Below are 14,915 nucleotides of genomic sequence, written 5' to 3'. Positions count from 1 at the left end.
TGTGGGGTTTTTTTTTTTTTTTTGTTTTTTTTTTAGTTTTATTCATTTAAAATGGGCCGGATCCGTCCCGCGGGCCGTAGTTTGCCCACGGCTGCTTTAGACAGATGATCACCTCCTTTCTGAACTTGTTTCAGTTACTCTGTTTTCACACTCCCTCTGTGGCAGATCCTCTGCTTGTGTAAATGGTTCCTTCCTTCTATTCCCTCAAAGTAGGAATTTCTCAAGGTTATAACCTCAACCCTCTCCATTACCCCTTAGTTATCTCACCCATTCCCACAGTCACAATAATAATAATTTTAAGAGGAATAACTACCATAGTCTCTATCTCAAATGGAACCTTTCTCCAAGTCATTTTTAACTGTCTGTTGAGCATATTCTGTTCAATTCCCCTCAAATGCCACTGGTTCAAATATCAAATCTTCCCCTTTCCCAAACCAGCTTCTTTTCCCCTAACTTCTTCATCTTTTTAATTGGCTACCATACTCCCAGTATCTAAAATTGAAAAGCTTATGATCATGTTTGACTGTTCTTCTTTTAACCCCATATCCAATATAAGTCATCAAATCTTGTCAAAACTACTCCCAGAACAACTGTGAAAAAGATAACGAGTGATAGATTTGGAGAAAAACAAAACAAAAAAAGTCACAAAAAACAAACAAAAAAACTGAGCAAGTTATACTTATTTAAGCTTTAGTTCCCTTATTAGTAAAATAATACTAATAACAGTGTTAATTGTAAAAATGCCTTAAATACCACAACAAATCCTTCCCTGATTCCACCCTCCCCCTTGTAAATAAATACGTTATCTCCAACCTTTAAACTTCAATAAAACTTCACCAGTATTTCTTTCATGGCATCTATCATGCACCTCACCATGTATTTTACATAGATGTTTGTGGCTATATCTTATTTCCCTTCCTGAGAACAATTGTAAGCTACATTGGTTTGGGAACCATGTCTTATTTCCCTTTTTTATCTGAAAACTGTACAGTACCTCCCCACAGGAGGATCTCCACACTGGAAAATTAATGAAACTGAGTAATATCAACAGGACTCTGAGTACTTCAAGCAACAAAAGTACTTCTCTGATTTCTGGGTCAAGTTATATATCATAATGTATAAATACTTTGACTAAAATGACAATAAATGAAGAGTAAAGAAAGTCAGGAACAACCAAAAATAAAACAGCTCATCAGAATTTGAAGGAAATCATATTGAAGAAAGTGGAATGGCATCAGTTTAATTACAGGGAGGATAAGTAAAGATTAGAGAAACTGGGAGGTGAAAGAGGATAAAGTTGCCACTTAGAAGGCTCAGCTTACTATGAATATTGTAATTAAGACAGAATCTATTCCTGGGGAAATTTAAAAGAACAAACAAAAAGGCATACACTTAGATAAATAAAATGCAGAATATATCTGGACAGGATTTTCAACTGCTCTGTAAAACCAGTTGATTATTTTTGTTTACAAAGCATCAGATTGAAATTTGTTTTATTCCTCAAAAATGGAAATAGGTAAAAGCATTAAATTATTATTTTTCTTTAACCCTCTATAGCCTCTTCTCACAAAGAAATTTTTTGCTTCTTTGTAGTTGAACATAGCCATAATAATAAGCAAGTGCAGGGTTACAAATATGTTACACACTTGCATACATACTTCTAATTTATCTGTGCTTCTGTTTTCTCACCTTTTTAGAATTAAATGGGATAAAATATGTAAATTGCCTAGCAAGGAGTGTATTTCAAATAAATATTCATTCTTCCCTTTCCCCATTAATTAAATAATTTATCCAAAGTCACATAAGAGCCAGAGAAAGATAAGTATCACATGATCTCACTCATATGTGGAATCTAATGAACAAAATAAACTGATGAACAAAATAGATCCAGATACATTGAAGCATGGAACAGACTGATGAATCTCAGAGGGAAGGCAGGGATGAGTAGGTGGGGGGAGAGATTAAACAGGGAATTTATATGCCTATATGCGTAACCCATGGACACAGGCAACAGTATGGTGAAGGGGCGGGTGCAAGGTGGAAGGGGTCAATGGGGAGAAAACAAAGGGGACATCTTTAATACTTTCAACAATAAAGATAAATTTTTTTAAAGTCATATAAGAAGTGCTGGCAAAGTGGGTGGAATTCAAATGATTTCATTTTTTAAATCTCTCTGTGGATATATCCCAACAGCAATTCTCACATTATGAAAAAAAAACACTATTTAGAATTATTTATTTGAAAGCCAGAGTTATCAAATAAAATATGCATCCTAATATACACATTCTCTCTAGTTTGTGTGCAAAAGAGGCACACTCTCATCTTCCATGCCATCCTTATGGCCTCCTCCCTGACACAATTTTCATATTTGTTGCTTTTGATTCTGCAAAAGAAGGAACAAGCAGTTCTCTTTTGATATTTACACAAATACATGGAAACTCAAGCAAATACCTGAAACAATCACCCCCAACACAGAAAATGCATGCTCACAGGTTCTCTCTCTCTCTCTCTCTCTCTCTCTCTCTCTCTCTCTCTCTCTCTCACACACACACACACACACACACAAACACACCAGCCTCCCTGGCTAAAGAAATATGAGAAAGTGATTTAAAAAGAAAGAAGAGGAGAGATTGATACAAACAAAAGAATAGTACATCCTCATCACCTACCTAGAATAGTACCAAGTGTGTTGACCTAATTTAACCCTTTGCTTACCACAGCTGAAGCAAGTGATCGAATTTATTTTGTGAAAAAGGGAAGGGTTGTTTTCTGCAATAATGAAGAGATATAATAAAGAGCAAAGCAAAGAACAGCTGTGTTACTATCTGGGCCACGCTGTTCCTATTTGTGAAACTTTTGTATTTGTAACCCAATAGGAAAACCTCCTGTTGCAGCTAAAGAAGGGCCATGTCTGGCTGCACGTGTGTGCGCAGGTGTGTGTGTGTGTGTGCGGTGTGTTTGAGGAAGGTTTATTACTATGGGGGGGGGAGTTTTCTTAATTTTATCCTCAAAATAGATAACAATATCCTAGTTTGTAAAATATAAGGTCATATGTTTTATATAAGTATGTAGTTTTCAAGAGCCCATCAATGGGAACAAAAGTTCATACACCATATGCAACAAAGGCATGGGGACACTTTTGAACTTTTCATTTTCTTCTTCTAACCCATATCTCAATGGCATATTTAAATATACTAAATACTCCAACCTGTGATATAACAACTGATAGCTGTATATATATTTCTTTATTGATTTCACAGAGGAAGGAAGAGGGAGAGAGAGATAGAAACAATGATGAGAGAGAAACAATGATGAGAGAGAATCATTGATTGGCTGTCTCCTGCATGCCCCCCACTGGGAATTGAGCCCGCAACCCGAGCATGTGCCCTTGTCCAGAATCGAACCTGGGACCCTTCAGTCCGCAGACCAATTCTCTATCCACTGAGCCAAACTAGCTAGGGCACAACTGATAGCTTCTATACGAAGCTTATGAAAGAACTTTGTCCCTTTTTCTTTGGTTCAAAGTGCACAGAAATCCTTTGTGGCACAGGGGTGGGGCTATGAAGTAGATTTTATAACCCAATGATTTATATACTTCTTGGAACTCTTACAGCTCTGAGTCAGAATGTATGGGCACATGATTGTCTAGAATTATGGTGATTAAGAATTAACTTTATAACCAGAAGAAAGTCCAACAATCTGATTTTAGGGATATGGTAACTGACTCACACATCTAAGGAATTATAGGTTGGGACAAGATTTTTGTGTGACATGGATTACCTGTTCAGGATTTTGTACTATATATCTCCTAATAGTGGTCTGTGGATATGTAGTGACTTTAACTATTGGAGAATGAAGTTCCTGTGAAGAAAAGATAAAAAATGCATATAATTATAGTTATTTAGTGACCTTAGAGCCATCAATAATAATAGGGAGCAATTTTCAGAGTAAAAGTTTTAATCATTTGCATAAATAATGACATCTGACTTAGTGTTGTCATTAATTTCAGTCTCAAAAACATGTATGAAAGCATATTTTATGTGCTGAGCACTGTGCTAGGTATTTCTATTATACTAATTTCATGGTAAATTCATCACACCTTCTAAATTATATTTTATGAGAGTTTCAAAATATTTATTGCATTAAAAATGCTTCCACATGATTTGAAAAATATAGCATAACATTTATTAATTATATCTGTTTGAAAAAGGACAACCTATTTTTTTAAAAAAATGGAAGGAGATGCAAAGAGAAAACTGTGTGTGTGTGTGTGTGTGTGTGTGTGTGTACTTAAACACTTAAATTTTCAGTGTAGTGGTGGGGAGGGCCATAAATAACATTAAAAGGAAGACAAAATACTAAAACAAAGTAATTTGCAAACTTTTGAAGGGAAAAGAGTCAATATTATTAATACAATGAGAGATTTTATACCTCAGTAACAAGAAAATCTTCACACTAATAGGAAAATGAGCAAATGGCATATAATAGAAGAAAAACAAATGGTTATTAAATAACAAAAGTATTCAACCAAACTAGGAATCCATAAACATAACAAAAGAACACCCTGTTTTAAGTGGAGAAATTTTTAAAATAATAATGTTGATAGGGTGCAGTAGCAGGAGCACTTTCCTATGGTGAAGGATAGATTAAATAATCACATGTAGGCAAAACTATGTAGCCATCAAAATAACCACCTTGAGTAATGAAAATTTACATGAAAAAAAGCTCACAATATTATATAAGGTTACGTGAAAATGAAGATATAAAATTGCATATATGGCATGATCACAATTTTTTATTTAAATGGAAGGAAACAAAATACTAAGAGTAGTATCTCTAGGTAAGGAAGGAGATCATGAAGGGGTTTTATTTTTTCTTCTTCATATTCTTTTATAGTGCCACAATTCTATAATAAACATATTTTTATTGTCAGAAATAAAACATAGAGTAAACTCAATTTTAAAGTCCTTTTATTATGAGAAATATCAATGAATGAAATTTTCTGACAGGATTTAAGTATAGTGAACAGCACTATGACTTAAGTGGACTCACTTTTCTGAGGTAATTATATCTTGGTGGTCCCATAAGACTCCATTTTAAATTCAATTATAGCCTTTATACCACTGTCTTGTGTTTTGTCATGTATATGACCCATGTTAGTCTGTGAGCTCTTTGAGAATAATAAAGGGGTCTAATTCATCTTTGTGCAATATTTGGTACATACTTGGCACTAAGCAAATGTTTGCTGAATAAATGCATGACTCCAAATGACCTAGTTCCAGGTTAGGCCAAATTGGGATGAGGTAGGCAAACTTTTCTTTGATAACCTTTTTTGTTTTGCATAATATCACCTTTTCTTTACTGTACCCAAATTCTAGGGACCAGTTTTTGTCCATCTGTGCCTATACTGTTCACACCCTGAAACTTCATCTTGCTCTTTTATCCTCAAAATCCCATACACTTTATACTCCCCTACTATGTAGTAACACAATTTGGATGTTTTATATTTTATGTTCTTAGAATCTACTTTTTGAGATATGGTGACTAGCTCATTAAACACATATTTGTTAATATGGCATTTAAGTATTATTATTGTGTCTTAAAAATCTAATGCTTAGGCTCAAGAATAATCTTAAAAATGGGTATTAGGTCATAAATACTAAGGAATCTAGAGCCTGGTGTGCCTTTTAAAGCACAAACTTTTGAGAAGGGTTAGTTCTGACCGTATAAGTTATTCTCTCTGAATGTAAACTCATAGTACTAACATTCACACAGTTAGGTCCTCAATCAATCCAAGATCTGTGAACTTCTTTTGTGCTCAAATCAAGGACCCTTAAAATATACATAATTACAAGGAGATACTAGGCTAAAAATAAACTACACTCAAACTAAAAGCAATCAGATTGAGTAGACAATGAAAGTGAAAAATCCCAATTCACAGCAATTATTTTAGCACTTGCTTCACATTCTTTGATGGGCTGAACTAATGCTCATATGTGAGAATTCCCTTTCTAGTTTTATGTTCCTGGCATTTTTGAATGTGTAAAACCCTTGAGGGTCTAAAGATTGTTTAAGCATATGAGCAAGGCTTACATTAAAAGAAAATAATAAAATCTAATCTATAAAATCTTTTACCTGCTCAGTAGTTGGGGTCATGTGTAGAGTGCTTGGGGTACAAGTAGATATTTTCAGAGTTGGAGAATGGAGTTCCTGTTGAGAAAAAAAAAAAGGAGTTCAGAAATTGTTACTGATCTATGTCATTTGAATGCATTATTTTCTTTATTTTTATGATAACCCAATTTATCAGAAATAAGAATGTTATGCTTTCCTAGATCATGTCTATCTATCCAAAGAGCACATTACTGAATTCGTTTGTCAACTTTACACATAACCTAATCAGAAAACAATTTCAACAGTGCTTTCATGATAATGCATTCTTCTTGTACTTTTAGGTTGCACTCTTTTTTCTTTTTTTATAACTCTGTTAATATACATCCCAATGTATACTATGTCTGAAAATAACAATATGCAAAATTTATCAATCAAAAATGTTAAATGTAAAAATTCTCAAACCAATATAGGAAACTCCCTTTGCGAACTCAACTAAGACTACTCCCCTTAGATTCCTTCCAGCTGACCCTTAATTATGCTTTATTTGGTCTGTGTCTGGTTTGATTTCAAAGAGTAGGTTCTGATGATTAGAAACAATCCATGAAAGTGAGAGTATGATTTTAATGAGTAGATAAAAGTCACTCTATTGATTATCTCAACATTCTTGATTTTTTCTCAAATCAACAAAGGTGCATAGCTTTCTTAAGAGTTGCAAAGAGTTGATAGTATTACTTAATCTCTTCATATATTACTATAATTTACAACCAATTGACACAACTCCAGGATATATTCCTATAATGATAAAAGTATTTTTTTTGAACAAGGAAGCTATTGAATATCAGAATATGGACTTACAGAGGAAATACTGACAGACTTATATGGAAGTACAATAATATAGGTGTGACATGCTCTTCTTAAAACAGACACATGCATTTACTCAATCTGCCAAATGTTCTGCACACCATGGTTTTTCTTTTTCTTTTCCTTTGGTTCAACTTGTAACATTTTCATTCTCCCTCTCCCTGTTATATCAAGACCAAAATTCGAGCTTAAGTTACAAGGAAGCCTTTGAATGTTTCCAGATTTCCTGTTGGTTGCTGAGGAAAATGCTTTAAAAGGCAGAAAATTTAAGATAGCAGACCAAGCAGGTACATGTTCTTCAGTTTGGGAAAATGGTTACAAATACAACTAAGTTCAGGTGGGTTTGGCTCTCAGATCTAACAAAAGCAGCTTCTGAGAGATAAGGGGAAAAGGGGGTGCTTTTTAGTTATGCAATAGAACATGGACACATTGTAACATAAAATGGTATACAGATCTTTTTCCATGAAGTCAAAGACCTTCCCTTAACCATGCTCCCTGCATCAAAATCCCTTACCCAAAAGTAACCATCATTGTCAGATATATACATATATATATACATATATATATATTGCATTTATTAATTTATTATTCTGAAACATTAACCAAACAATATATCTCTTGTATTATAGATTAAATATATGTTTCAATTCATTATTTTAAATTAATACATAATGTTCTATAATGTTTGTTTGTTACCTTATTTACCAAAATTTAAATTATTTCTGGGTTTTCTCTATATTGCAATGAGCATTCTTGTGCAGTGTGATTATTTCTCTTAAATACCACAAAGAAGTGGTATTGCTGGGGCATAGAGTATGTGTACTGTTTGTTTTAACGGATACTGCCCAATTCAATTCCCAAATGGCTATACTCACACACATCCACTAGCAATGCATAAAAGTATTCATGTCTGGAAGATGCTTTTCTGCAACTCTTAGGTTTTTTTGGCCAGGGCTACGAATACTGGGATCACTTCAAGAAGACAGTTTGTGGACACTGACACCTGGTACAAGGTTTATAAATGGTCGTTATTTCCCCCTCTTTTTAACCAATTCAAATCTGATGACATCAGCACATTAAACAGAACGGAACTTACTGGCCAAGTGAGCTAGCTTTTAAGATAAAAGAGTGTGCTGTGAAGTTTTATAAATTTTTAGAAATTAACACAAGTAGGCCTACACACAAAACCCTCCACATACATATCTCTATCAATATCCATATCTATATCTATCTATATCTATCTATCTATCTATCTATCTATCTATCTATCTATCTATCTATCTATCATCTCATAGCTTTAGGACATTTATTTATCATAGAATAGGCAGGGTTACTTTATTCAGCTGCTAAGGTAGCAAATATTTAAAAGGGGAACTGATACATTTTCACAAAAACTAGTCTGATCCTAAAATAAAATATCCAAATTTCTTATATTTAGAAAGCTGACACATTAATTCTTAAATAATTAAGACTTATTTAAAAAAAGCAACCATGTATGTTACATTTGTTGCTTGGTGTAAAAAAGAAAGACAAAGATTTTTATATATATATATTTCCTTATTGATTTCAGAGAGTAAGGGAGGAGAGAGATAGAAACATCAATGATGAGAGAGAATCATTGATTGGCTGCCTCCTGCACACCCCACACTGGAGATGGAGCCTGCAACCCAGGCATGTGCCCTTGGCCAGAATCAAACCTGGGACCCTTCAGTCTGCAGGCCGATGCTCTATCCACTGAGCCAAGCCGGCTAGGGCAGACAAAGATTTTTTTAAATTGAAACTTCCTAAGTGTGGCCTGGAAATTGCTCTGGAAGAAACGAAAGAGAGTTTTTCTTCAAACATCTTAAGAATTGTAATAAAAGATTAATGTATAGGTCTTAAAAATAAAAATTATTTTTGCCTCCTTAAATATAGCTTATGTAAAAAATAATTAAGACTTATTATTAATTATTAATTAAGATTATAACTTAATTATTTTGAGTCTATTATTAGAATTGATCTAGGCAAATATGGCTTGCAATCCTCATAAAAAAAACAGAACAAATGGGACAGCTACAAAAAGTAAAATATTAAGGTGGTAGCTTGATATGCATCAAAGAACATTAAGATACATGATGCTGATTAGGCTGAAAAACTGTAGTAGTATTAGGCTGATTATAAGGTTGAAAAGCAATCTGAATATAAAGTTTATTAATTCCAGAAAGACTTGCTAAAGAAAACTCTTTTCCCTGGAAATCTATAGAATTAGGTATGGTGGTCTAAGTGAATGTCCAAAATGTACATTATCTTGATAATGGAAGGCACTCTAGTGGTATCTAGCTCTAGGCAGAAATGCAGCAAGTCATCCCTCAAATAACTATTGCCCATTCCATAGGAATTGATAAAAATGTGAATGAAGAGGATGCCTTAGTTTTAAAGGCACCCCAGGAATAGGAGTTTAACTCGCCCTCTTTTTTTTTTAATGTTTTGGAACCGAACTCGGGACCCTTCGGTCCGCCGTCCGATGCTCTATCCACTGAGCCAAACCAGTTTTTGCTAACTCGCCCTCTTGATAACCTGTTCAGTGTTTAATTTTAAGAGTCCCTGATCTGTATATAGTTTACCTAAATCCTTCATGTTGAAGTCATTAAATTCAAAACTAGTTACATCTTTTGTTCTTATGCTCTCTGTGACACAGCCCCCGGGTGCCTTTTATTAAATTAACAAAATAATTAAAATTTGGGGAAGGGGTGAGTGGTGATTACTATCGTAATATAGTGGAAGGAGACCTATACATGGAGTCAGGAGCCCTGGGTTCTACTTCTAGTTATATTACTAGATAACTGTGTGATATCAAACAACTCACATCATCTCCCTGAGCTTCAGTTTCCTTGTGTGAGAAATGGTATGTAGGTGTGTGCTAGTGTGGATTAGAGGATCTTAAACTCTCCTTTGTATTTCTAATATTCTGTGAAGATAGGAGATCATTCCCAACGTATTTTTCCATAGAGACAAAACAATTTCAAATCCTTTAAACTTGTCAGTCTTTTCTTTTGATTATGATAACTATCACCTATGAAAAGCTTTCTGTGACAAATATGTTACACAGATTACCTTTTTTAAAATATATTTTTTATTGATTTCAGAGAGGAAGGGAGTGGGAGAGAGATAGAAACAATGATAAGAGAGAATCATTGACCGGCTGCCTCCTGCACGCCCTTCACTGAGGTTTGAGGCCACAATCTGGGCATGTGCCCTTGGCTAGAATCAAACCCAGGACCCTTCAGTCTGCAGGCCGACACTCTATCCACTGAGCCAAACCAGCTAGGGCTACACAGATTATCTTAATATTCAAAACCACCCCATGAGGAGGATTCTACTATACCCTTTACATATGAATAAAGTTAGAGAGAGATTGGTTAAGTAACCAAATGAAGATCACACAGTTAATACTAAGGTGCTGGAGCTGAAAATCAAGTACCATGACTCCAGAACTCATGCTCTTAATTACTATACTTTGCCACATATATAGCATATGTCATTATATTTTCTGCTTTTCAAGTTATAGAACATAATTCTACTCTTCAATTTGACTAGTCCTTATAATGGGTGGGGGTGTAGATGTTTGTCCTTTTTATTATTTACTGTCAAAGGCAACTTTTGGGTGCCTGAAAACAAGAGAGCCACCCAAAAGTGACTGTGTGAGAGAATGGCTCTGATTAAATAATTTAAACTTCTACAAATCAAATAGATTTTTATAAACTGTGCCATATATTTATAGTGTGTACTCTGAAGCCTCTAAACTAAAAAGAAAATTTTTACTTAGTACTCATATTAAGTCCTTCAATTTTTCAAGTAAGGCCCTACCTTTTTAATCAAATATTCAGCATAGTAATCAGCCATTTATTCCTGTGCCTCAGATTTGGTAAATACATAAATATTGTCTTATTGGCACCTTTTTTTGGTAGAGGTATAGTGAAAATTAATTTTGTTTGTAATTAGGTGGGCTCAGCTTTAGTATAAAATTCAGGTCTTCTTTTCTCATACTGCCCAAAGTAACAATTTTCAGCTTTGGGAAAGTTGTAGCATCCCTCTTCCTCCTTTTGCTCCTCTTCCTCCTGCTCCTCCTCCTTGTATAAACTACATATGGAATTACTAATTCTAAGATCAAAGTGGATTGAAATCAGTTTGCTTTGGGGGATAATTTCATTATGTCACTTGAGATAATTGTCCATACCTTGATATACCCTAAATCATAGCTAGTCACAATACTATCTTTATTCTGTTTGCTAAAACAGCTGTTTTTCAGAGTTAAGAAATCATATGAAATAGAAAAGGAGCAAGTTTCCCTGTGATTTACCTCAGTGAGAGAACTTTTGAGTAGCTCAGTGCAGTGGAGAAATAAAGGAAAACAGGAGCTACAGAGGTGTTATTTTCCTTCACACCTTAAAAACTTAGCACATGCTCCTTTAAAATATTAAAAACAGCACATACTCTCTAAATAGCATGGTTATTTCAGGGTAAGACCAATAAAATCAGATCAGAAACTATTTTTGTCCTCTAATATATTTTTTATACTTTCTGCCCTGATAATGGAACATTGGAATGGAAAAAAGTATACAGTAAGGGTAATCATCAAGTGATTTGCTGAAATCAATAAATATAAACTTGTTTAAACTGAAAATACTTTAGTAAGTAGGTTAAGTGAGATAGCTGATAAAGTAGAAATATCAAGAGCTAGTTTCTAAACCCAGGGCATTCATTAACTAGCTGGTATGACTTGGAAAATTTATTTTGAGCTATTTGAGCCTTGATTCATCAATTTGTCCAAGACAAATAACACACAATGCACATTTTTATTTGTATACTGTACAATTTGTACAGTGGCTGTAATAATGCTTTTTCTACTTAATATTTGGAGTTCTAGTGAGTAAAAATGTATGTAAAAGAATTTTGAAAAATAAAATGTACCATCTATTTTATAAGACATTATTTTTACTGGATTGGTTACATGTGCAACAAAGTTATTTGTTCAATATTTCTTATATAATGGTATTGGAAGAGATATAAAAGAACTACAAGAACTTACTATGGAAGTTCTGAGAGCTAAGAGAGTTTTCTAGAGAACTATTCTTAGATGTAACTACGTTTGTGAAGATTTTAAAATAATTTATGCAGGAATCTATGCATCAAGCTGAAGCCTGTGTTAGAAGAGAAATGGGTAAATAATATGTTTGAGGACAAAAATATTTCCTTGGAAAGTTCTAAATGTATTTTGGTGTGTGGACAAGTACTTAACAGTATTAGTAGTTTTATGAGGGAATTTTGGAGCATATAACTAAACCAATTACAGAATAACTGAGTTAAGATTCAATAAATAAAAACACTTTACTTAGACAGAATTTCAGTAGCGGGGGAGGTAGAGGGACTGTCTTTATAAGCAAGTTAATTAACACCTTCAAGCTAATTTGTTTACAGGAAGTATCACAGCAAATCCCAGGGAAATGATATAATGAGAGATCAGAATCACTAACCCTTTAAAACATTGACAAAATAAGTAATCATAAATATTTGTCTATAGGGAAAATATAAATCAAAAATAAACAAGTGAAATCCAGTTGCTTAAAGGAACATGAGAACCAGAATAGAATACGAATTGACTTTTAAAATAGCTCCTTATGTTTAATGTGTTGTTTACTTTTATAAAAAGACAATTTGTGTCCTACTACCCATTTTCAGTTCAAAAAGAGGGAATCGCAGAGTGAAACCCACAAATAATCCTTGTCATATATCTTTATTAAAGCCAGTGCTGACAGCCACATTCATACATTTTTGCAAGCCTTAATCACAAAGACAAGGGGCGAGCGGGGAAGGGAGGAGAACAAGTGGAGAGGCAGAATTTCCATTCTATTCTTCCAAACATTTATTTTGATTTGTGTTTGTGTTTTGATTTTTAAAAAATCTCAACTCTCAACAGATCATGATTGGGGGAAGAAAGACAACAGAAATTATAATACTTGATATAAGTACATATAGTTAAATGATTAAAAGTGATACTCACTTTAAGATGGAGACCACATCTGGAATAAATTTGTAAGTGCAATATTGCATTGAGGAGAGGGTAAAAATATTCAGGGTTGGAAAAGATATCTTAAAGTATACGGCTTTCCAGATGGATTTTGAGGGATAGGTAGAATTCCAGCAGAAATATGAGGGAAGGGTGAATGTTGCCAGAGCGAGGGATAGAGTGAACAAAGTGGGGTGGGTAGGAAGGAAGCAAAATCATCAGTTTATTTATGAAACTGAGAGTAATATAGTGTGTCTGGAACATCAGGTAGGAGGAGTTGAGTACTGTGAGAGAGGACTATAAAAATAGGATGGGACTATCCTAAGGAGGTCCTTTAACATCAAGGTAAAGAGTTTGAACCTAACTTTGGAACTTGATTATCAAAGATTTTTAAAAGATTCTGAATTATAAACCAAATGCCATTTTATTACTGAGTTCATAATTTTTACAATAAGGTACAAGCTAATTTTATTTCTTCATATTATTTCCATTGAAGTGCTGCCAAAGCATTTATGAGATTTAAGTAACTAAATTCAATCATGTTATTATCCAGTGATAGAGCCTTGTATATTTTTATACAAAATCCTATATAATAAAGAGGTGATATGCAAATTGACCATCACTCCAACATACAAGATGGCCACCCCCATGTGGACACAAGATGGTCAGCAGGAGAGGGCAGTTGGGAGGAACCAGGTCTGAAGGGGAGGACAGTTGGGGGGACCAGGCCTTTAGGGGAGGGCAGTTGGTGGTGACCCGGCCTGCAGGGGAGGGCAGCTGGGGGGAACCCAGGCCTGCAGGGGAGGGCAGTTAGGGGCAATCAAGCTGGCAGGGGAGGGACAGTGGGGGCAACCAGGCCAGCAAGGGAGGGCAATTAGGGGTGACTGGGCCAGCAAGAGAGGGCAGTTGGGGGCAATAGGGCCAGCAGGGGAGCAGTTAGGCACCAATCAGGCCATCAAGGGAGTGGTTAGGGAGTGATCATGCTGGCAGGCAGAAGCAGTTAGGGGCAATCAGGCAGGCAGGCGAGTGGTTGGGAGCCAGCAGTTCTGGATTGTGAAAGGGATGTCCGACTGATGGTTTAGGCCCAATCTCAGACATCCCTCAAGGAGGACCCTGATTGGAGAGGGTACAGGCTGGGCTGAGGGGCACACATCCCCCTGCATGAATTTCATGCACCGGGCCTCTAGTAATCAATAAAATGTATGAGAATAATATAAAAACCCTGAACAGCAACAATAATATCTGCCTTCTTGGTAAATAACATAATATTTTTAAAGAATTGAAATGTTCATTTACATTATTTATTTATGCCAAAGCTTATGTCCCAAAAGATTTTAAGTGATTCATAATGGGAGAACCTATAAGAAAATGATCCCAAAGTATAAATGGGAATCAGATATTGGAGACTGTGTAAAATAAATAAAAGTCAAATGTGTAGACGAGGAATACACAGTATACTGTTGTGGTTACAAGTACAGATCTGGAGATAGACTGCTAGATTAAATCCTAGTTCTACTATACACTAGTTGTATGAACTTGAGCAAGTCATAAAACATCTCTGTGCCTTGATTATCTCATGTTTTAAAAATGGTTATGATAGGAGAGAAACCAAGATGGCGGCATAGGTAAACACCGGAGTTTGCTGCCTCAAACAACCACTTCAAAAATACAACTAAAAGACGGAATGGATATCATCCAGAACCACAGGAAGGCTGCCTGAGTGGAAGTTCTACAACTAGGAGGAAAGAGAAAAGCATACCGAGACTCAGAGGAGGCGCAGTGCTGAAGTAAAATACTAAGGTGCGGAGTGCATGCGGAGTGGGCTGGCGGCTGAGGGCGTGGTTGTTGTTTTCAATCAGGAGGGAGTCTCAGGCTCTGAGCTCCAGTTCTGGGCGAG

General features: G+C 35.1%; 1 protein-coding gene across 3 annotated transcripts in view; it reads right to left on the bottom strand.

Moving 5' to 3' along the window:
- The window catches only part of POF1B (premature ovarian failure, 1B), a 72,801-nt gene that overhangs the window by 48,643 nt on the left and 9,243 nt on the right, over positions 1-14,915 (bottom strand). For 2 of the 3 annotated variants that reach the window (XM_015562916.1, XM_006753460.2), the window contains exons 3-4: positions 6,136-6,210; positions 3,781-3,861 (exon numbers count right to left, since the gene is read on the bottom strand). In XM_015562916.1, coding sequence (XP_015418402.1) covers positions 3,781-3,861; positions 6,136-6,210 — 156 coding nt within the window. The remainder of the gene's footprint in view (positions 1-3,780; positions 3,862-6,135; positions 6,211-14,915) is intronic. The other variant, XM_015562919.1, reaches the window with a different exon arrangement.

This window comes from Myotis davidii, unplaced genomic scaffold (assembly GCF_000327345.1).
Source record: "Myotis davidii unplaced genomic scaffold, ASM32734v1 scaffold291, whole genome shotgun sequence".
Taxonomy (NCBI): Eukaryota; Metazoa; Chordata; class Mammalia; order Chiroptera; family Vespertilionidae; genus Myotis; species Myotis davidii.
Note: the sequence above shows the minus strand (reverse complement) of the source record. Positions and strands in the feature narration are given on the sequence as shown.